Below are 23,936 nucleotides of genomic sequence, written 5' to 3'. Positions count from 1 at the left end.
AGTCCTGCGCGTGACCGGGAACGTGCCTTTGATTTTCCTTTTCTATTGACGAAGCTATTGTCCGGTTGCAATATGATCGATTATTTATGACAAAAACAACCTGAGGATTAATTATAAATATCGTTTGACATGTTTCTATGAACTTTTATGCTACTTTTTTGATTTTCCGTCTGCCTGCTGTGACCGTGCTTTGTTCCAATGGATTACTGAACAAAACGCGCTAACAAAACTGAGGTTTTTGGACATAAAGAGTGACTTTATTGAACAAAACGAACATTTGTGTAACATGGAGTCTTGGGAGTGCAACCATATGAAGATCAAAGGTAAGTGAGAAATAGCGATAAAATGTATGACTTGGCTGGTTACTGTTTGTAATGATTTCTCTGCTGGGCGCTGTTCTCAGATAATCGCATGGTTTGCTTTCGCTGTAAAGTCTTTTTGAAATCTGACACCGTGGTTGGATTAACAAGAAGTTAATCTTTAAACCAATGTATAACACTTGTATGTTTTCTGAATTTTTATAATGAGTATTTCTGTTTTTGAATTTGGTGCTCTGCAAGTTCACTGGATGTTGGCCAGGTGGGATGGTAGCATCCCACACCCTCTAGAGAGGTTAAAAATCGAGTTTCAACTGTTCAGTGCTGCCCTTTATGTCATTAAAACCCACATGGACTACGATAGCATTGATGTCCATGTCCTGAAGTAGTGTATTCGGGAGCAGCTTAGTAATGTAATTTACTCGAGCTCCAAGGACAGGACGTTTTGCACCAAGAACGGTCACATTTCTTACCATGGAGCCTCCCAAAATCACAGCTGGCGAGAAGGATGAGGAAATCCGCCTACTCCCACACATTGGAGAACCCTTTATTGACGGGCAAGAGGCAGGATAACTTGAGCACGTTGCTCCCGACAGATGGAGAAGCCCCGATTGACCCAGAACAGGGACGAAAGGTTGCTGACGTCGAAATCGTAGTAGTAGGCACCGCGGCCACAGACACGCCCAGTGACGAAGGTGCAGGAAGATCAGGCTCCAGGATGGCGAAACTATTCATTGTTTGTATCCGCTCCTGGCCGCTCGTTGGGAGTGTAGACTGCGTTGTTGGAGGCCGCTGTATTTTGGCTTCCCGGCTATCAATTAGGGGAGCTCCGGGCAACACCAGCCAGTCGGATAACGACAAGGCAGAGATGCATCCAACAAGCACGAACGCCGTCCAGCCACCGACATAGAAAATGTAAACATTCCACTCCACAGTTCATAAATGTCTCCAGACAAAGAGGGCTCCATCTCAAAACTCATCTGGTACCAGATTAGCTTGATGGCTAGCAGCTTAGTGCGTCTGTCAAGCAGGCTTCAACCTGTCTGTTAAGCAGGATTCCCGGGACAAAAAAATAACGGTTCTAGATGTTAAAACCTAACTGTGTCGCGGAATCCACCCCCCAAAAAATTCGGTATTCGTATATAATAAATTGCGGTTTTGTTTTAATAAAAAAAATAACTTAATGTTTCCATCATCCTGTGAAGCGTAGAACCTGAGCTCTGACGTTGCGTAAAGCATGTAACTATACAGCCTCTGTGTTCCAATTTTGGTGCTTATCAATGACACAATCTGCCATTTTCAAGTGGAAAGGGCTACTGCTAAGCTAAGTAAACATCTTGGGTCTCTGACTCACCTGTTACATCAGCTACTTTCTAGGTAGGCGGCGTAGGCCTGGTTATGAGGTCAGGTTCCAATTGAGCCAAATACATTAAAAAACACGAAAAACTGAAGAAAACACACCATTGCAGAAACGTCACATGCTAAAATTATCGAAATCAAGAGAAAACAAGTCAGAAATCAACAGGTGATAAACACAAGTTACACCACAGCAGAGCGGACAGACACATCAAGCCCATTTCAAGCAACATAAGGGGGGGGGGGGGGCCCATGGAAGATCCCAAAGCTTTAGAGGCGGTTTGGGAGGAAATAACATCTTAATTAACTCATTGGGACAAAAGATAATGGAACAATAACTTGATTATGAGGATAGATAAATAGGATAACAAAAATAAACAATTCCAAAGTAAAAAGGGAGGTTCTATAAAATCACCCAGGTGTTTTTCAGATCATGCGGACCATAAGAGAGAAGCTGTGCAGCATTTGAAGGCTATAGAAGCTGTTCAGCATTTGGAGGCTTTAGAAGCATGCAGCATTTGTGTCGCAACATGCAAGCCCACACGAGGTTTGTCCTGACCTGTGGCTCCTCAACGAGTCGGCTCTACTAGATGAGAGGCTCCTTCTTTGAGAGAATTACACAATTCTCAAGCTATAGGAGAGAGAGAAGATGAGAGATGACAGTTATGATGATGCGGTACTGTAGATATCTCTGTGTGATGTAAAGAAGCCTGTCAGGATAGAAGGGATGGGAAGACTGTACAATACATCCGCTGTCACCCCAGAACATGTAGAGTAATAAATATACCATATATACACACACACAATAACAGACAGCCAGCATATGAAAAAAAAAAAATCATCATCCATAACACAATACACTGCCCAGGACTACAGAGTAGTTTGATCATTAACTCAAAACACAGTGGCAGACTGTACAACATTGAGAGGATTCAGGAGAACATTTAATAATTCTGTGAAATTACATGTTGGTTGCCTGCTGTGTTTGTCGTTTTAGTGACTTTCATTACTTAAGGATATAATCATATAGCCTGGTCCCAGATCAGTTTGTTTTTGGCATGACAAACTATAGGCGTTGGAAAGACCACAAAAAAACAGATCTGGAACCAAGCTAACAACCATACAAAATAAAGAATCTTTGTATAGGACAGGACGAACAGAACACCACAGACTAGAAAGGACAGCCTTGGCCTGTCCGTTCTCAATCTATACATTAGAGTAATAACATTATCCACCCTTACAAGAGTCCGAGGGGAAAATGTCAATCAGTGTGCATCTCTGCCTACAACTCCCACCAGCTGTAGGCTTTGTGTGATTAGCAGCCAGAGAAAGCTCTATTCAGAGCCTGAGAATATACTGAGATCCCTCTAACCCCATGACAGCATCTTTAACGCTATAGTCTCTTATGGCTACCTAATTGGTTATGTTGGAGAACATGTTATTATAATGGTCGAAGCACAAAAACAGTACTGAAATAATAAAAATAAAAAATTTAAATCCTGGGAAATATGATGCTTTAACATTACAGCCATTTGTTTTTCAGCTGTCAAATCTCAGGCGTGACATAAATATTTTCCCATGGCACATCAATGGCATTACCATTTTGAAAACAAAGAATATTCTGAATGTGCTTCACAGAAAGTTCTACAAGTGTTTGTTGAATAAAAATTTATTCTCTGAAATAGTGGCAAACAAATAAATCATTCACACAAAATCTTAAAATGTTTCTTTCTGGCTGCAATACAAGCAGAATTAATAAAGAGATGAAAGAACGTAGAACTCTTTTCTGCAGACAGATGGTCAAACCTTAATTCACAACACTTTCCCTGTGTATGCTTCCCAATCCCCCATACGCAAAATTAAAGCACTTCAAAAGAGTAAATGCATTTCCCCCCTTCAAGAGAACAGAAACTAAGCCCTGCTTTGCTGCACTCAAGTCAAAATATATCATTAAAACCTGTCACAAAAAAAAACGTATGGGCTTGCCTATTGATTTAACCTTTGATGGTTTAGATTCAAAACCACAAAATACTCAGGTGTAAACATTAAGATGGATACAGCAACATTAGCTTGCCATCTTTGTAACTCAAACTCTGAACACATTCATATATTTTGGCAAGTGGATATTAATCTCATGAATAAAAAAATATAAAAAATGACAAGGAAACTAACTGGCATTACCATTTAAAAAAGGTCTCTTGAAATAGACATGTCTTAACCTCAAAATATTATATACTGGTTAAATAAAAGGCTAAATGAAAAGAAGAAATATGAGATGAAACTCAAAGAAGAAGGGTTTCCATTGTATTGCACGGCCCTCAGCCCCTGGCAATGCAACCGAGATCATTATCCCATGATAAGATACAATCTTCCAGACAATTGAAATCAGGTCACAGAATTGCTACCCAAACATTGAATTAATTACCATTTTTTGGGATGCGTTACTGTACAAAACAACAGACAATTTATCAAGTCATGCAGAGAATTGGGCACATAACAACAATAGATTAAAATGTATATAAAACAAATTATATGGCTTTTAAAATTATATGTTCTTTGTCCTGTCCATTTCAAATAGCCTATATGGCACACAAAACATTGCAGAGATAGGCCACTGGGGAATTACTTTGTAATTCAAAAGCCTGTCAGTGTATATTCAAACTGCGTATAGTATGCATGCACTACTGAACTTGACAATGTTTTTTAATCTAAACTCATGTCTCAGTTAACATAGTCATCACTTACACATCATTTTGGTTTCAAAAGCGTTGTGACTTATTTGGGCTATTACACCAATACCTTGAATGTCCTTCCTTCCTTCCTTCCTTCCTTCCTTCCTTCCTTCCTTCCTTCCTTCCTTCCTTCCTTCCTTCCTTCCTTCCTTCCTTCCTTCCTTCCTTCCTTCCTTCCTTCCTTCCGAGCCTGTGGCCTTAGCAAACCGTCACAACAAAGACAGCAACACCCCAAATAAGGTATCGCCCTGTGCGGTGTCCCACTGGTCACATCTCAACAGTGGCTTCTCCTGCCTCTCAATGCTCACATCATCAATAGTTTGTGAGGAGATGACAGGGCACCAAATTGATGAGCTATAGGTTAGGGGTCACATCCCCCTCTACATACTGAAGAAACAGGCTTCACTTGACTCCCACAAAACGGGGCACCGGCTCCAGACACATCTCAATTGAGCGTTGACTGACCAGTGCCACGCACCCATAGACCCCTGCCCGGCCCTGGTGACAGGGCAGACAGAGCGGAGGAAGTCAGGGTGTCACGGGCTCCACATCTCTAATTGATGAGCGATGCTGAATAAGAGGCGCCATTTCACTTTTAACAAACGGCCTACTTCACAACAAACGTATGGCAAACAGACTGCTAGAACTCACTGGGCCGTGACACCTGATTTCAAGTTGAATGCTCCTTATAGGACACATCACTGCACTCTATACTCCTCTGTAAACTGGTCATCTCTTTGTAACCCCGTCGCAAGACCCACTGGTTGATGCGTATTTATAAAACCCTCTTAGGCCTCACTCCCCCCTACCTGAGATATCTACTGCAGCCCTCACCCTCCACATACAACACCCGTTTTGCAAGCCACATTCTGTTAAAGGTCCCCAAAGCACACACACACACACACACACACACACACACACACACACACACACCTCTGGGTCGCTCGTCCTTTCAGTTCGCTGCAACTAGTGACTGGAACGAGCTGCAACAAACACTCAAACTGGACAATTTTTTTCTCCATCTCTTCATTCAAAGACACAAATCATGGACACTCTCACTGACAGTTGTGGCTGCTTCGCGTGAAGTATTGTCTCTACCTTCTTGCCCTTTGTGCTGTTGTCTGTGCCCAATAATGTTTGTACCATGTTTTGTGCTTCTACCATGTTGTGTTGCTACCATGTTGTCATATGTTGTTGCCATGCTATGTTGTCTTAGGTCTCTTTATGTAGTGTTGGTGTCTCTTGTCGTGATGTGTGTTGTGTCCTATATTTTTATATTCTTTTTTTAATCCCAGCCCTCGTCCCTACAGGAGGCCTTTTGGTAGGCAGTCATTGTAAATAAAAATGTGTTAACTGACTTGCCTAGTTAAATAAATAGGGAAGTAAAGTTCAGATCTCCTGTAGGTAGCCTGATGGATATAGTCTGTAGATATAGTCAGTCTATGCCTTGATGAATCTCTGAGCCTGCCCTATAAGAGAGAGAGAGGAAGCAGGTGGAACACAATGTCATATTAACTACTAGTCACACTCAGATGAACCTCGAAGCATCTCAGACAGCAACAGGCTGGTGCCCAACTCCTGAGCCTTGGCCTCTTTCTCTATATGTAGCTGTGGCTTCCCCCTGACACTGATATGAATACACTTCACACGCATGGTGGACTAGCTGAGACCGACTGGGGAACGCCACTCATACCCTGGCCATGTGGCCTTTCCAGTAAAGATATCACCAATACCCTCCGCCCCGGCCTGCTCCACATTCTCATCTGTGCTGTCATGCTGTCAGGTTCAGCCCCAAATGGCACCCTATTCCCTATATAGTGCACTACTTTTGACCAGGGCCATTTGGGACACAACCTGCCAACATCCACACTCCCCTGGACAGCCCTGTCAACATGCTGAAGTGGGGGAGGGGAGAAAGAGAAAAGAGGGGCGGGTACAAGCCACGGAGAGAGAATGGGGGTTGACAGAGAAGAGGAGGGAAATGGGGAGAAAGAGAGAGACTGTGGGTGAGTTGGCATCCTCATAGGTTTGGTTTGCTCCTAGCAGAACTCTGCTAGGTGAAGCAAACGTCATTCTCCCTAAAGGACTTTGGCTGAAAAACGAGTAAAAAAAAAACAACATTACTGGTTTGAGCCACTATAGCAACATAGCCAGTAACACTTCTTCAAAATAGTCTGAATTAATCTAAGATAAATCAAGAAGTCTGTTATTCATTGTCATTTTTGCAGAGGTCTTAGTTGCGCAATCTAGCTAAGATGTTTGGTGAAGTATTTCAAGTGAAAACAAATGTGCATGAAAACTACTAATGCACTGCAGACAGTAGGACCTAGCTGCACTCTCTTCTTCTGTTGAATGACAGCAAACACTTGAAGAAACCTGTCCATATTCCCAACTCTACTGTTGACCAATCACCAACAAAAAGGGGCATAGACCTCAGCTACAGCTGAAAAAAACCCTTCCAAACACCAAAACAAACAAAAAAAGTCATAATATATGTACAGTTGAAATCGGAGGTTTACATACACTTAGGTTGAAGTCATTAAAACTCATTTTTCAAACACTCCACAAATTTCTTGTTAAACTATAGTTTTGGCAAGTCGGTTTGGACATCTACTTTGTGCATGACACAAGTAATTCTTCCAACAATTGTTCACAGACAGATTATTTTTCTTATAATTCACTATCATAATTACAGTGGGTCAGAAGTTTACATACACTAAGTTGACTGTGCCTTTAAACAGCTTGGGAAAATGACAGAAAATGATGTCATGGCTTTAGAAGCTTCGGATAGGCTAATTGACATCATTTGAATCAATTGGAGGTGTACCTGTGGATGTATTTCAAGGCCTACCTTCAAACTCAGTGCCTCTTCGCTTGACATCATGGGAAAATCAAAAGAAATCAGCCAAGACCTCAGAAAAACATTGTAGACCTCCACAAGTCTGGTTTCATCCTTACATCCTTTATACTTACAAACAATAGTATGCAAGTATGAACACCATGAGACCACACAGTTGTCATACCGTTCCTAGAGATGAACGTACTTTGGTACGAAAAGTGAAAATCAATCCCAGAACAACAGCAAAGGACCTTGTAAAGATGCTGGAGGAAACAGGTACAAAAGTATCTATATCCACAGTAAAATGAGTCCTATATCGACATAACCTGAAAAGCCGCTCAGCAAGGAAGCAGCCACTGCTCCAAAACCGCCATAGAAAAGCCAAACTGCGGTTTGCAAATGCACATGAGGACCAAGATCGTACTTTTTGGAGAAATGTCCTCTGGTCTGATGAAACAAAAATAGAACTGTTGGCCATAATGACCATCGTTATGTTGGGAGGATAAAGGGGGAGGCTTGCAAGCCGAAGAACACCATCCCAACTGTGAAGCACGGGGGTGGCAACATCATGTTGTGGGGGTGCTTTGCTGCAGGAAGGAATGGTGCACTTCAAAATAGATGGCATCATGAGGCAGGAAAATTATGTGGATATGTTGAAGCAACATCTCAAGACATCAGTCAGGAAGTTCAAGCTTGGTCGCAAATTGGTCTTCCAAATGGACAATGACCCCAAGCATACTTCCTAAGTTGTGGCAAAATGGCTTAAGGACAACAAAGTCAATGTATTGGAGTGGCCATCACAAAGCCCTGACCTCATCCTATAGAACATTTGTGGGCAGAACTGAAAAAGCATGTGCGAGCAAGGAGGCCTTCAAACCTGACTCAGTTACACCAGCTCTGTCAGGAGGAATGGGACAAAATTCACCCAACTTATTGTGGGAAGCTTGTGGAAGGCTACCCAACAAGTTTGACCCAAGTTAAACAATTTAAAAGGCAGTGCTACCAAATACTAATTGAGTGTATGTAAACTTCTGACCCACTAAGAATGTGATGAAAGAAATAAAAGCTTAAATAAATCATTCTCTCTACTATTATTCTGACATTTCACATTCTTAAAATTAAGTGGTGATCCTAACTGACCTAAGACTGGGAATTATTACTAGGAACAAATGTCAGGAATTGTGAAAACTGAGTTTAAATGTATTTGGCTAAGGTGTATGTAAACTTCCGACTTCAACTGTACGAACTGTTGTTTCGACTGGGAAGCCTGCGACAGGGTTTAGAGGTCAGACACACCAAGAAAACAGACCACCAAAACGTACTTAGCACAGTAGGCTGCCGTTCCTTCTCTTGCTCGAAAAAATAAATAACAAATAAACACTGTCTGCTGAGTACTGACCTGGTACCGACAAACCGTACGGTTGTACTTGTAGAGTCGCCTACCTGTCAGTGGCCGACAACTTGACTGAGCCAATCCGAGAGCACGGACCTCTAAGTGGGGGAGCCGAAAGGAGTGTCAAGAAAATGTAAAAAAAGTTCATTACACTGGGAAAGTAGCCAATTATTATTTTCAAGCAATCCTGATGAAACAATCAAAAACGCAGCATAATACTTTTTTTTCTAGAGCATGTCTTTACATATTCTACATCTAGCTAAGGAATTTAGTACTTTAATAAGCATATTTTGTTAATGTGCGCTTGCTCATTATTAACTTGCATTAAAGAGAATAATGTTTCTTTTGGGGGGGGGGGGCGGGGGGAATATGGTTATTTTAAGGAAGCTTTCATGTTTCACTGTATCAATTAAGTTCTAGTCTTTCTGGCTAGCTGGCATTAGCTTGCTCTGGGCCAAGCAGTCACACACTTCATATTAAACAAATGGGGTGGTAAGTACAGCGCAATGCACACAACACTAAATGATTTACCTAGCTAGCCATCTAGCAAGATTAAGAAATAATTTCAGCCCCTCTCCTTTATCCCACAGGCCCTACTGCCATTGCAAGTTGCTAGCTAACTTTAGCGTCACCATTCTCCAGTTAGCACAGAAAAGCTACTCCAGTGACTCTTGGAAGCTTACAGGCAGCTGTTTGACAAAAAAAAAACGAATACATTGTAATATAATATAGCTAGTGACGCTAGTTATCAACAAACACTTACTACTACAAATTCTCTCCAGTTAGCTTGCAACAACATTAGCGAAGCTACAAGCCAAACATAGCGTAAGAAAGCCATGCTACTGCCACCCTGTGGTCTGGAGTATTTTAACGAGGCTCAAGGCAGTTGATCTGTTCCATCTAAACAACAAACATTGACTGCTGACACTCTGGGTCGAGGTTCTAAGTATCTATCGGCAGTCAAAATCCTTGGTGTGTCTGAGGCTTTAAAAAGAGTATACCGACTGAGTTCCCACTCTCCTCCCATCAGATGCCTCTGCTCTTGGTGGCTTAGAAGAGCCGGATAACCTTGCTCACAGAGATTGAAAAGGCTTTGTCCCAATCCAATACAGACTAGTTTAGGAGTTCAACTTTGGCTCAGCAGATGTTTGTTATCTGACTGTTTGGTGATTAGGCCTTGCCGGGTGGAAGACTGGCCCATCAGGTTTTAAATCTGTGTACTCGCATGCAACTAGCTAGTCCTAGCTGTGTAAACTACATTTGGAGTAATCTACGTAAGCGTTTCTGTCCTAGATTCTGTCCCCATCGGTGCAATGCAGCCAACCAACACTTGAGTAAAACGATTTCTTTATACAGAACAAAACAAATGACTGGGTGAAATCCCAGTGTTCACAATCAGCAAAGAGGTGTACCCAGAGGACTATTGGTTTCTGATCTGCACTGTGCACTGGGGTGGATTACAAAGGTTCGGGTTTCAACAGAAATAATCCCTGTCTACAAGTATTAAAACCCAAATCTGCCTTTAGAAACAACACAACAGAGGGAATGGTGCACAACAGCAAGGCTGTATTTACAATCTGGGAATACTTGAAGCAGATCATTTTAAAAAACAGCTTCCACAACCAGTTTAAGAAATGACTAATCTCTCGACTAACTGAAACAATGTGCAGCACATGGAATTTTTCCAAATGGGGTAGGTTGTTTACTTGGAATTCAAGGTTATTCTAATACTGTGGTAGATTCAGAGATTTATACAGGATTCACATTTTATATAAAAAAAAATTAAAAAAATGACATTTCATGCTGGAAGTAATAGAATTTAGTTTTCCTCAAGACAAACTAATCAAGATGTTCCATCTTCCTACAAAGGCCTCTAGCTACTAGGCTGTTAATATTTGGGGAGTTACCTTCCATCAGATTGCACATATTTACTGGGATGTCTGCTGATGTAATTGTTTGCTGCTGGAAAGCATGCCAGATAAAAATTAGATGGGATGTGTTGGTATGGGGGGGGGGTTAGTGGGGTTGTTCAGCAGCAACAGCGCCGATCAGAGCTGCATGAATCTTAAGTAGTCCCATGTTGAGGGGGTCTTTGTTCCCGGACCACTGACGGGGGACACTCTCCCACTTTTCTTTTCCCTTCCTTTTGGCAGGAACATTTATCATTCTTCCAAACAAACAATTGTGCTACAACACTGACCAGCACAGGCAGAACAATGAACTACTAAATCTGGGGCCTCCGTCACTCCCAACGCTGGTTGCTAAGAAACCTTTGATCTGCCGGACAGCTTGTCAACAAGCTCATCACTTACTTACTGAACTCAAAACCATCAAAGTTTTCATTCTGCACACATGTAGAAATACAGGCAGACGTACATTGTTATACAAAAACAGGCTGGTGAAGGCTTAGCTAGTTAAAAAAGGATCTGCCTCAGTATTAGAATGATCTGTCGGTTTTCAGCAATATTTTCTATGATTCTATATGCATTTAAAAACACATTCAAACTTTCAAAATTAAACTGTGTGCTGTAGGCTACCACTGATGCAGAGGAATGTTATCAGTCTAGGGCCTGTGGATGAAACCAGTCCAACTCCACATACCCTGGCCTTGAAGGGGTTAACTTCTTTCTGTCAGGGTGCTGTGTGTGTGTGTGTGTGTGTGTGTGTGTGTGTGTGGATCACAGCTGTAACCATTGAGAACGGCATCGCTGACTCTGTGCACACTGCATGGCTCCAGTAAAGTTCAACTTATCGCACTATTTACCTGTATCGCATCAATGCAGGCAATTTATCTCAATCTGGAATTTTGACAGTGGTGCCGACAGACCCGGTCGTGCCTTTTCTAGCTCCAAGCCAACTTTGCAGTATTTGGCTTTTTTTTTTTGGTGCAATTTCTTAAATTATTTAAAATCAGAACGCATCTAGTATTATTACCTACAGCCAAAAATAACTTTGACACTAAATTGGAGGTCACCCACCAGAAATTTGTCTTCTCTGGCCTGGATCCCGCTTGACCATTGTTACTCTTCCTTCTTGGTAGGCTACAAGGCCCTCCCCCACCCACCCTTCAGCAAATCATGCCTCCATCCTGCGCATCCCCGCCTATATGTAACCGATGTGAAATGGCTAGCTAGTTAGCGGGGTGAACGCTAATGGCGTTTCAAATTGGTAACGTCACACGCTTCGAGACCTTGAAGTAGTTGTTCCCCTTGCTCTGCAAGGGCTGCGGCTTTTGTGGAACGATGGGTAACGATGCTTCGTGGGAGGCAGTTGTAGATGTGTGCAGAGGGTCCCTGGTTCGAGCCCAGGTAGGGGCGAGGAGAGGGATGGAAGCTATACTGTTACATATAGGCAGAAACTAAGCAGGAAGCACTCATGGTAAAAACAGTTCAATGTTGGTCTGACCAATCGGAATCGATTACAACTTATCCAAACCAAAAACCCGTGGGTAGATGGCTGCATTCACGTAAAACTGAAAGCGTAAACTACCGCATTTAACCACGGCTAAATGACTGGGAACATGGAAGTGTACAAACAGAACAGCTATGACCTCCGTAAGGCAATCAAAGAGGAAAAAAACGATAGTACAGGGACAAAGTGGAGTCACAATTAATTGCCTCAGACACGATGTGGCAGGGACTCCAGACAATCACGGATTATAAAAGGGAAAGCCAGCCATGTCAGACACTGACGCCTTGCTCCCACAAGCTAAACACGTCTTTCGCCCGTGTAGAGGAAAATAGAGTCGCTGAAGTGGGCCCCCGCCGCGCACGAGGAATGCGTGCTCCCAATCTCTGTGGCCGACGTGAGTAAACCCTTGCAAGGCTGCCAGCCCAGACGGCGTCCTAAGAGCATGTGCAGGCTAGCTGGCTGTTCACGGACATACAGTTGAAGTCGGAAGTTTACATACACTTAGGTTGGAGTCATTAAAACTCGTTTTTCAACCACTCCACAAATTTCTTGTTAACAAACTATAGTTTTGGCAAGTCGGTTAGGACATCTACTTTGTGCATGACAAGTAATTCTTCCAACAATTGTTTACAGACAGATTATTTTACTGTATCACAATTCCAAACACCTGAATGTACCACGTTCATCTGTACAAACAATAGTACGCAAGTGGGACTAACACCGTGGGACCACACAGCCTTCATACCGCTCAGGAAGGAGAAGCGCTCTGTCTCCGAGAGATGAACGTAATTTGGTGCAGAAAGTGAAAATCAATCCCAGAACAACAGCAAAGGACCTTGTGAAGGTGTGGAGGAAACAGGTACAAAAGTATCTATATCCACAGTAAAACAAGTACAATAATCGACATAACCTGAAAGGCCGCTCAGCAAGGAAGAAGCCACTGCACAAAAACCGCCATAAAAAAAGCCAGACTACGGTTTGCAACTGCACATGGGGACAAAGATCGTACTTTTTGGAGAAATATCCTCTGGTCTGATGAAACAAACATAGAACTGTTTGGCAATAATGACCATCGATATGTTTGGAGGAAAAAGGGGGGAGGCTTGCAAGCCAAAGAACACCAACCGTGAAGCACGGGGGTGGCAGCATCATGTTGTGGGGGTGCATTGCTGCAGGAGGGACTGGTGCCATTCACAAAATAGATGGCATCATGAGGAAAGAAAATTATGTGGATATGTTGAAGCAACATCTCAAGACATCAGTCAGGAAGTTAAAGCTTGGTTGCAAATGGGTCTTCCAAATGTACAATGACCCCAAGCATACTTCCTAAGTTGTGGAAAATGGCTTAAGGACAACAAAGTCAAGGTATTGGAGTGGCCATCACAAAGCCCTGACCTCATCCTATAGAACATCTGTTGGCAGAACTGAAAAAGCATGTGCGAGCAAGGAGACCTACAAACCTGACTCAGTTACACCAGCTCTGTCAGGAGGAATGGGCCAAAATTCCCCCAATTTATTGTGGGAAGCTTGTGGAAGGCTACCCGAAACGTTTGACCCAAGTTAAACAATTTAAAGGCAATGCTACCAAATACTAATTGCTTGTATGTAAACTTCTGACCCACTGGGAATGTGATGAAAGAAATAAAAGCTGAAATAAATCATTCTCTCTACTATTATTCTGACATTTCACATTCTTAAAATAAAGTGGTGATCCTGACTGACCTAAGACAGGGAATTTTTAATAGGATTAAATGTCAGGAATTGTGAAAAACTGAGTTTAAATGTATTTTGCTAAGGTGAATGTACACCTCAGACTTCAACTGTATATGTGACCGATCGCCTCGATCATATGTAGCAAAATTTGAAATGGTGTTTTATTTTTTACATTGGATAAAAATAAGAGACTCAGAGCTACAAAATGGGTGAGTGGCGCTGCGTCACTACAGATCCTGGTTCAAGCCCAGGCTGTGCCACAGCCGGCCACGACCGGGAGACCCATGAGGCAGCGCACAATTGTCCCAACGTCGTCCGGGTTAGGGGAGGGTTTGGCCGACCGGGTTGTCCTTGTCCCATCGCGCTCTAGCGACTCCTGTGGCGAACTGGGCACAATACACGCTGACTTCGGTAGGCAGCTGTACGGCGTTTCCTCCGACACATTGGTGCGGCTGGCTTCCGGGTTAAATCAAGCAATGGTGTCAAGAAGCAGTGCTGCTTGGTGGGGTCGTGTTCCCCACCCATCTCTTTAAGGATTCACGTGAAGCCATGTGCTAAACAGACTGAGGAAGGTAGTGTAATAAAACAACCAAAGATTTCAAGACTAAAAGTGGTAAAAATAGTAGCCTACAATAAAGAAAACTCCAGGTAAAAAATACACTTTATCTAGTCCTTGGCCTTTATCCTAATCTGACTTTGAAAGTGTCCAGATAAAAATATTGTATAATTATTAGATGCTTACTGAGACACACTTGTTAAATTGATGGGTCATGTGACAAAAAAGTGCTAGAACCCCCTCCCAGGCTAAGTGGTCACTATTGTCTAGACATGTACATTAAACCTAGTTGGTTAGCTTTAGGGACCTATAGTCGTACGCCAGCAATTCATGCATGTTGGCTAGCTATGTTTGTACTGTAGCTATGGGTTGGGCTTATGGTGCATTCTTTAGCTAGCCAGCTACATGTCTAAACAAAAGACCACGTCGCCAGATGATTACATGGCCCTTCAAGTTACCCAGGTGGCCGTAAACACACCACAGACACACCTGATTTACACGACCCATCAAGTTATCAGCAAAACATGAACCATAATCCCAACCCATACCAACAGTAAAAACTGATTGTCATAGCTAGTCACCATGAATGAAAAGCTACAGTATGTATCTACAGGTTGCTAAAGTCAAATCAACTAAGTTATAACTAGCAATGAAAATGGCTTTGTGAGATACTAATAATATTACTACACATTTCATACACGTAACGTTAGCTAGCGAGCCAGCAAGCAAATGTTCGCTAGCTAGTTAACAGTAACTTGCAATGAAAAAACAAATGAATATCTGAAAAGGTAGATAGATTCTTACACATGGATGAACGCTTCACAGCAGCGTCTTTTCCATTTGATTTGTAGCTACACAAAAGTATGTGGACATCTCTTCAAATTAGTGGATTCGGAATCACACCTCACCATATGACATTCCGACGGACAACTCTGGGTTTGGCAGATGCCAGGAGACCGCAACCTGCCCCAATGCATAGTGCCAACTGTAAAGTTTGGTGGAGGAAGAATAATGGTCTGGGGCTGTTTTTCCATGTTCGGGCTATGCCCCTTAGTTCCAGTGAAAGGAAATCTTAACACTACAGCATACAATAACATTGACAATTCTGTGCTTCCAATTTTGTGGCAACAGTTTGTGGAAGGCCCTTTCCTGTTTCAGCATGACAATTCCCCCGAAGCACATAGCAAGGTCCAAACAGAAATGGTTTGTCAAGATCGGTGTGGAAGAACTTGACTGGCCTGCACAGACCCCTGACCTCAACCCCATCGAACACCTTTGGGATGAATTGGAACGCTGACTGTGAGCCAGGCCTAGTCGCTCGACATCAGTGCTTGATCTCACTAATGCGCTTGTGGCTGAACGGAAGCACGTTCCCGCAGCAATGTTCCAACGTCGAGTGGAAAAGCCCTCCTAGAAGAGTGGATGCTATTATAGCAGCAAAGGGGGGGGGGAGACCAACGCCATTTTAACGCCCATGATTTTGGAATAAGATGGTCGACGAGCAGGTGTCCATATTCTTTTGGTCATGTAGTGCAGCTTGTTTGGCCAGTTGTGTCAAGTCACTCCGGTTCACACTGACAGTGCGGAGAAAGTAGTCCATTACAACTTTTTCCCACTGATCTTCGTCGATAACGCCTAATAAATTCAGGGCAGAATTGAGAGAAGTATCAACAATTCTGCAATTCTCCATGGCCTCAAATCAAATTTTATTTCTCACATGCGCCGAATACAACAGGTGTAGACCTTACCGTGAAATGCTTACTTACAAGCCCTTAACTCTATTTCTTGAACTGTGTTGTTGGTTAAGAAAATATTTACTAAATAAACTAAAGTAAAAAATAATAAAAAGGCACAAGAAAATTACATAATAATTAGGCTATATACAGGGGTTACCGAATCAATGTGCGGGGTACAGGTTAGTCTAGATAATAAACAGCGAGTTGCAGCAATGTAAAAACAAAAAGGGGGAGGTGTCAATGTAAATAGTCCAGTGGCCATTTGATTAATTGTTTAGCAGTCTTATGGCTTGGGGGTAGAAGCTGTTCAGAAGCATTTTGGACCTACACTTGGCGCTTCGGTACCACTTGCAGTGCGGTAGCAGAGAGAACAGTCTGACTAGGGTGACTGGAGTCTTTGACCATGTTTTGGACTTTCCTCTGACACCGCCTTGTATATAGGTCCTGGATGTCAGGAAGCTTGGCCCCAGTGATGTACTTACGTTGTATCTTTCAAAAAGCAGCGATAGCAAGAATTATCTACACATACTGAGCAGCTCATGTTATAGACAGAAGCATGCTACATGGCAGACCAATCCAAACGCATCTCTCGGCATATCCAGCCCATCCATTATCTCAGCTAATCATGCCTAGCAGGAAGGTTCCTGCCATTTTCTGTACCTAAACCAACTAGGAACTTTACATTTTATTGGCATTTACAGACAGCATACACATTTGTTATTAAGGCACAGCAAAGTTCCAGAAGGTATTTCTGCCCCAAAACACAAAAAAATAAAAACGTTAAAATGCCTCTCCTGCGAAGTAGTGACGTGTGACAGATGCCTAGCTTCTTGAAACGGGTCGCGTATTCATTCTCTCCCTATCACAGTCTGTTGTTCCCACTTGCTTCAAGATGTCCACCATTGTTCCTGTACCTAAGAAAGAATAGGTAACTGAACTAAATTACTATCGCCCCGTAGCACTCACTTCTGTCATTTTGAAGTGGTCATGGGTGAAGTCCTTGTTCACCCATGACTGCGTGGCCACGTACATCTCCAACTCAATGATCAAGTTTGCTGACGACAACAGTGGTAGGCCTGATTACCAGCAATGCAGAGACAGCCTACAGGGAGGAGGTGAGAGCCCTGGTGGAGTGGTGCCAGGTAAATCACCTCTCCTTCGACATCAACAAAATGAAGGGGCTGATCGTGGACTACAGGAGACCGCAGAGAAAGCACACCCCCATCCACATCAACGGGGCCGCAGTGGAGGGGGTTAAAAAGCTTCAAGTTCCTCAGTGTGCACATCACTGAGGACCTGAAAAATGGTCCTTCACACCGAGACTGTATCACCGCCTGGTACGGCAACTGCAGGGCCCTCCAGAGGGTTGTGAGGTCAGCTAAACGCATCATCGGGGGAACACTGCCAGCCCTCCAGTACATCTACAGCACCCGATGTCACAGGAAGGCCAAGTAGATCATCAAGGACCTCAGCCACCCTAGAAACAGGCCTGTTCCCACGACCTTAAAAAAACAGCCACTAGCCGGCTACCACCCGGTATCTTACCCTGCACCTTAGAGACTGCTGCCCTAATGTACATAGTCATTGAAAACTGGACACTAATGTTTTCCTAACATTTTACCCACTTTATATGTATATACTGTATTCTAGTCATGGCTCATCCTATGTAACTACTGCTGTACACACCTTTTCTATTCACATACTGTCCATACACACACACACACACACACACACACACAGTACCAGTCAAAAGTTGACACCTACTCATCCCAGGGTTTCTTTATTTTTACTATTTTCTACATTGTAGAATAATAGTGAAGACAAAACTATGACATAACACATATGGTCATGTAATAACCAAAAGTGTTAAACAAATCAAAATGTATTTTATATTTGAGATTCTTCAAAGTAGCCACCCTTTGCCTTGATGACAGCTTTGCACACGCTTGGCATTCTCTCAACCAGCTTCATGAGGTAGTCACCTGGAATGCATATCAATCAACAGGTGTGCCTTGTTAATTTGTGGAATTTCTTTCCTTAATGCGTTTGAGCCAATCAGTTGTGTTGTGACAAGGTAGGGGTGGTATACAGAAGATAGCCCTACTTGGTCAAAGACCAAGTCCATATTATGGGTAGAACAGCTCAAATAAGCAAAGAGAAATTACAGTTCATCATTACTTTAAGACATGAATGTCAGTCAATGCGGAAAATTTAAAGAACTTTGAAAGTTTCTTCAAGTGCCGTCTCAAAAACCATCAAGTGCTATGATGAAAGTGGCTCTCATGAGAACCGCCACAGGAAAGGGAGACCCAGAGTTACCTCTGCTGCACAGGATAAGTTCATTAGGAGTTACCAGCCTCAGAAATTGCAGCCCAAATAAATGCTTCAGTGTTCAAGTAACAGACACATCTCAACATCAACTGTTCAGAGGAGACCGCATGAAGCAGGCCTTCATGGGCAAACTGCTGCAAAGAAACCACTACTTAAGGACACCAATAAGAAGAGACTTGCTTGGGCCAAGAAACACGAGCAATGGACATTAGACCAGTGGAAATCGGTCTTTTGGTCTGATGAGTCCAAATTTGAGATTTTTGGTTCCAACCGTCGTGTCTTTGTGAGACGCACAGTAGGTGAACGGATGATCTCTGCATGTGTTGTTCCCACCGTGAAGTATGGAGGAGGTGGTGTGATGGTTTGGGGGTTCTTTGCTGGTGACACTGTCAGTGATTTATTTAGAATTCAAGGCACACTTAACCAGCATGGCTACCACCGCATTCTGCAGCAATACGCCATCCCATCTGGTTTGCGCTTAGTGGGACTATCATTTGTTTTTCAACAGGACAATGACCCAACACACCTCCAGGCTGTGTAAGGTCTATTTGACCGTGATGGAGTGCTGCATCAGATGGCCTCCACAATCACCTGACCTCAACCTAATTGATGGTTTGGGATGAGTTGGACCGCTGAGTGAAGGAAAAGCAGCCAACAAGTGCTCAGCACATGTGGGAACTCCCTCAAGACTGTTGGAAAAGCATTCCAGGTGAAGCTTGTTGAGAGAATGCCAAGACTGTGCAAAGCTGTCATCAAGGCAAATGGTAGCTACTTTAAAGAATCTCAAATATATTTTACATTTGTTTAACACTTTTTTTGGTTACTACATGATTCCATATGTGTTATTTCATAGTTTTGATGTCCTCACAATGTAGAAAATAGTAAAAATACTTGAATGAGTAGGTGTCCAAACTTTTGACTGGTACTGTATATATTTATATTCCAGACTATGACACTGCTCGTTCTGATAAGTTAATCAAATAATTAAGACCATCGGATGATGTGTGTGTTGTTGTTATTGTGTTGCTAGATATTGCTGCCCTTTTGGAGCTTCACCTGCGATGACATCCACAAAACTGGGCCTCCCGAGTGGCGCAGCGGTCTAAGGCACTGCATCGCAGTGCTAGAGGCGTCACTACAGATGCGGTTCGATCCCGGGCTGTGTCGCAGCCGGCCGCGACCAGGAGACCCATGAGGCGGCGCACAATTGGCCCAGCGTCGTCCGGGTTAGTGGAGGGTTTGGCCGGCTGGGATGTCCTTGTCCCATCGCACTCTAGCGACTCCGTGTGGCGGCCGGGCGCATGCATGCTGACTTCAGTCACCAGGTGCACAGTGTTTCCTCTGACACATTGGTGTGGCTGGCTTCCGGGTTAAGCGAGCAGTGTGTCAAGAAACAGAACGGCTTGGCGGGGTCGTGTTTCAGAGGACGCATGGCTCTCAGCCGTCGCCTCTGAATCCGTACGGGAGTTGCAGCGATGGGACAAGACTAACTCCCAATTGGATATCACGTTTTTTAACAAAACATCTGCAAAACTGTGTACGCGGCCAATGAACTTTGATTCATCCATATAGCCCAGCTCTCCTGTCAACACCCACATACAGTATATCCCTAACAAGAGAGATGTCTCAAATGTTAGACTAAGATGACATGGTATCAAAATTGTGCAATATAACTACAGTATGATTAGGTATGAGGCAGATGTTTGCAACAGGGTAGTTGGTTAAAACTCTAGAGGGAACAATTAGTGTTAGACGCCCAAGTGACAATTACAAGCCAGAAACGTGACAAGCTAGCATTTTATTGCCTCCGTTTCAACATAAGAGTATTATATAGGCTACAGAGAAACTCCAGCATTCCAATGGAAAATAACAGGCGAGCCAGCAGCAACAAGCGAGCCAGCAGCAACAAGCGAGCCAGCAGCAACAGTGAACATAACAAATGAAGAGGATGCAAATGAGGCCCCATGAGAATCACATACGTCTTCTGGGAGAAAACAGAAAGGTTTTACCAGGCTGGGTTAGTGCTACATCACATGTGGTGGAGGTTATACCAGGCTGGGTTAATGCTACGTCACATGGGGTGGAGGTTATACCAGGCTGGGTTAATGCTACATCACATGTGGTGGAGGTTTTACCAGGCTGAGTTAGTGCTACATCACATGTGGTGGAGGTTTTACCAGGCTGGGTTAGTGCTACATCACATGTGGTGGAGGTTTTACCAGGCTGGGTTAGTGCTACATCACATGGGGTGGAGGTTATACCAGGCTGGGTTAATGCTACGTCACATGGGGTGGAGGTTTTACCAGGCTGGGTTAATGCTACATCACATGGGGTGGAGGTTATACCAGGCTGAGTTAGTGCCAATTTCCTCCATCCCACATGATCTAGCATTAACCCAGCCTGGTATAACCTCCACCCCATGTGACGTAGCATTAACCCAGCCTGGTATAACCTCCACCCCATGTGACGTAGCATTAACCCAGCCTGGTATAACCTCCACCCCATGTGACGTAGCATTAACCCAGCCTGGTATAACCTCCACCCCATGTGACGAAGCACTAACCCAGCCTGGTATAACCTCCACCCCATGTGACGTAGCATTAACCCAGCCTGGTATAACCTCCACCCCATGTGACGAAGCACTAACCCAGCCTGGTATAACCTCCACCCCATGTGACGTAGCACTAACCCAGCCTGGTATAACCTCCACCCCATGTGACGTAGCACTAACCCAGCCTGGTATAACCTCCACCCCATGTGACGTAGCACTAACCTTACACTAGCCCACTCTTCCTGCCTCTTGGCATGCAAAGCATTGCATGTGCGGGGAAAGCGTAATAAAAAAGGCACACTAACATGATGGTGACAACCTCTTACTTCATCCAACTAAACAGGCACGAGAGAAGACAGTGGACGCTTTCTAGTAACCTTCATGCAGACAATGGGAACAAGAACTTACTTGTCTGTCATGGCTTCAACTAGCGAATATTGATTCATGAAAACGGCCTTTTCTGTCCTGCACAGTAGCTTGAAACAGGGGAGTGAAGGATGAGATGGTTTACATCACAGATCTGTGAAGGGAGAGAAGAGGTAAAGAGAAGGAGGATAGGAAGAGGAACAATTTGAGTTCATATGAAACATCAATAGCTTTACATATGTCATTGTAGCATTTATAAAATACTACTTGCTGACATGGAACTCACAACACCCTATCTTTTCATGAAGAAAAAAAAAAAAAACATGCATATACTTGACTAGAAAACCTAAAAATGCCCTTTAAAAATGGCCCGGTAGGTATTTCCCTTGCTTGTAATATGGACACTAAGCTTCTCTGGAACACTTATTACAACACTCTGTGTTTCAGCACAAAAGACATTTGAACAGGCTGGGGATAACTTGCAGACAAGCCCGACTTGCTCACAATTAGCAAAGGCAAGGATTGGTCTTCAACTTGTGGGGGGATACAGTTGCCATGGCTACCAGCGCAGCTGAAGCCGCCAAGCATAAATTGTGATTCTAGCACTGAGAAATCCACCAGGCAACCAGACGGCTGGAAAGAGTGGTCTAGGATATACTTCGGGGCATAAATTGCCGAAACGTTTCGTTAAATCAAATTTCACCACAACAAAATGTCATTACCTGATGAAAATGCATTACACCATCCAGTGTACATGTGTTTGCTATGGTTGCATCAATGTTAACAGTCATCACGTGGCGCAATATGTACACAAGGGTTCCGAAAGGCACTTGACTACAGTACACAAAGCATTTCTTTATGCATGCCAATGACGCCATTGTTGAAGTGTTTTTCTAAATAAAAAAAAGACACCTATAGTATAGTGATGTGAAATGTGTTAACATTATTTACTACTGCAGTTGTATCATAAATTGGTGCCAAAAAAAAAAGCATAAATCATTATGCAGAGCACATTCTCTAATCCTGTAGAGTTTATCCTGCAATAGAGCTCTGATATTAAAAAGAAATGAAAACCTGCTCAATTTTGGATTTTCATTAGGATGTTGGTGACAACATTTTAATTTGGAATGTTTTATTTGCCACGCGCTTATCCTTAGAGCTCTAAGCTGTGTCCTCAGTGTACAGTAATGCATCAGCAGAATCAGCCATAAGTCTATCAGCTTATCTTTCCATAAAAATATTAAAATAGTAACACATTAGCTAAATAGATTAGGCCCATCCGCATGTCAACACATACGCTAAAAAATATCCAACACCTATCCTGAAGAGGGATAGGTAGATAATCAGCTAGATGGGTTTTCGCTCTTTTAGCCTAAAAAAAACAGGGCCTGGCTACTGCCATTTTCAGCAAGTAGACAGACTTACAATAGGCCTTTTGACAATTACACTGGTCTTCTGACATTACTCAGTGATCACCCACAACATGTAGGTCAAGATATACTTCACCACCTAATCAAAAGCAATGTTAAAAAGCCATAATGGTTTAGGACTGCTGGTGTGGATACCATAACAGAGATGCTCCAAGGAATAAAGTGTACTGTTGGAGCTGCTAGACCAGAGCTGATCTAGGATCAGGTCCTACCTGGTCCATAACAAATCTGATTCATTTTGGATCAGGTCCTACCTGGTCCATAACAAATCTGATTCATTTTGGATCAGGTCCTACCTGGTCCATAACAAATCTGATTCATTATGGATCAGGTCCTACCTGGTCCATAACAAATCTGATTCATTATGACTTAATGCCGGGCAGCACACGATTTTTCACCACAAAAATGCGTCGTCGTTTTTGCCGTCACGAGACTAAATTTTCACAATCGGGGTTTAATCCTATGAACTTAGGCTAGGATCAGTATGTCGGGACTGGGGTATTGTTAGTGGGTTAAAGACACCCCGATGATGGCTGTTTCCTACAGACCCCTGTCAGATGTCCTGAGCATTTTCTAACATGTCAGACGTTTTTGGTTTTGCATCTTGTAGTAGGAGCAGTGCTACAACTTAAATTGGACACGGCCTACTGCCAGTAGCCAATGAGCGCTCAGCATGTGAGATCAAAACAATGACCAAGAGGAAATCAACAACACATAGTGGCTGTGGTAACTAGTGACAACCTATGTCAACATTGACTATATATCGTAAACATTCATTTTTTGTTGTCTTCATTTAAGATTAGGTATAAGGTTAGCAGTGTGGTTAAGATACGTTTTAAAAACTGATTTTAATAAGATAAAATGTAGAAATAGGCGGGTTTAGTCATAATTAATGAGATTGATTGTCCTGTGGGGAGAACGCTGCTTCCTTTTCAATATTAAAAGTTCTCAACTCCAAGTCCTACTGTAGAACAATACAGTGCATTCGGAAAGTTCAGACCTTGACTTTTTCCACTTTGTTACGTTGAAGCCTGATTCTAAAATAAATATATATATATATTTTTAAATACAAACATTTACACACAATACTGATTAAGTGAAAACAGGTTTCAAAAAACAGAAATAACTCATTTACTTAAGTATTCAGACCCTTTGCTATGAGACTTGAAATTTAGTTTTTCATTGCTCCTCCTTGAGATGTTTCT

General features: G+C 42.9%; 1 protein-coding gene across 8 annotated transcripts in view; it reads right to left on the bottom strand.

Annotated features, from left to right (window-relative positions):
• Positions 1-23,936, bottom strand: part of sema4d (sema domain, immunoglobulin domain (Ig), transmembrane domain (TM) and short cytoplasmic domain, (semaphorin) 4D) — a 94,589-nt gene that overhangs the window by 58,104 nt on the left and 12,549 nt on the right. For 6 of the 8 annotated variants that reach the window (XM_029692351.1, XM_029692352.1, XM_029692345.1 and 3 more), the window contains exon 2: positions 21,344-21,455. In XM_029692351.1, the coding sequence (XP_029548211.1) occupies positions 21,344-21,381 (38 nt within the window). In that variant the 5' untranslated portion in view covers positions 21,382-21,455. Of the gene's footprint in view, positions 1-2,232; positions 2,305-21,343; positions 21,456-23,936 lie in introns of all 8 variants that reach the window. The other 2 variants (XM_029692349.1, XM_029692350.1) reach the window with 2 other exon arrangements.

The sequence above is a fragment of the Salmo trutta genome, chromosome 15 (genome assembly GCF_901001165.1).
Source record: "Salmo trutta chromosome 15, fSalTru1.1, whole genome shotgun sequence".
Lineage (NCBI taxonomy): Eukaryota > Metazoa > Chordata > Actinopteri > Salmoniformes > Salmonidae > Salmo > Salmo trutta.
Note: the sequence above shows the minus strand (reverse complement) of the source record. Positions and strands in the feature narration are given on the sequence as shown.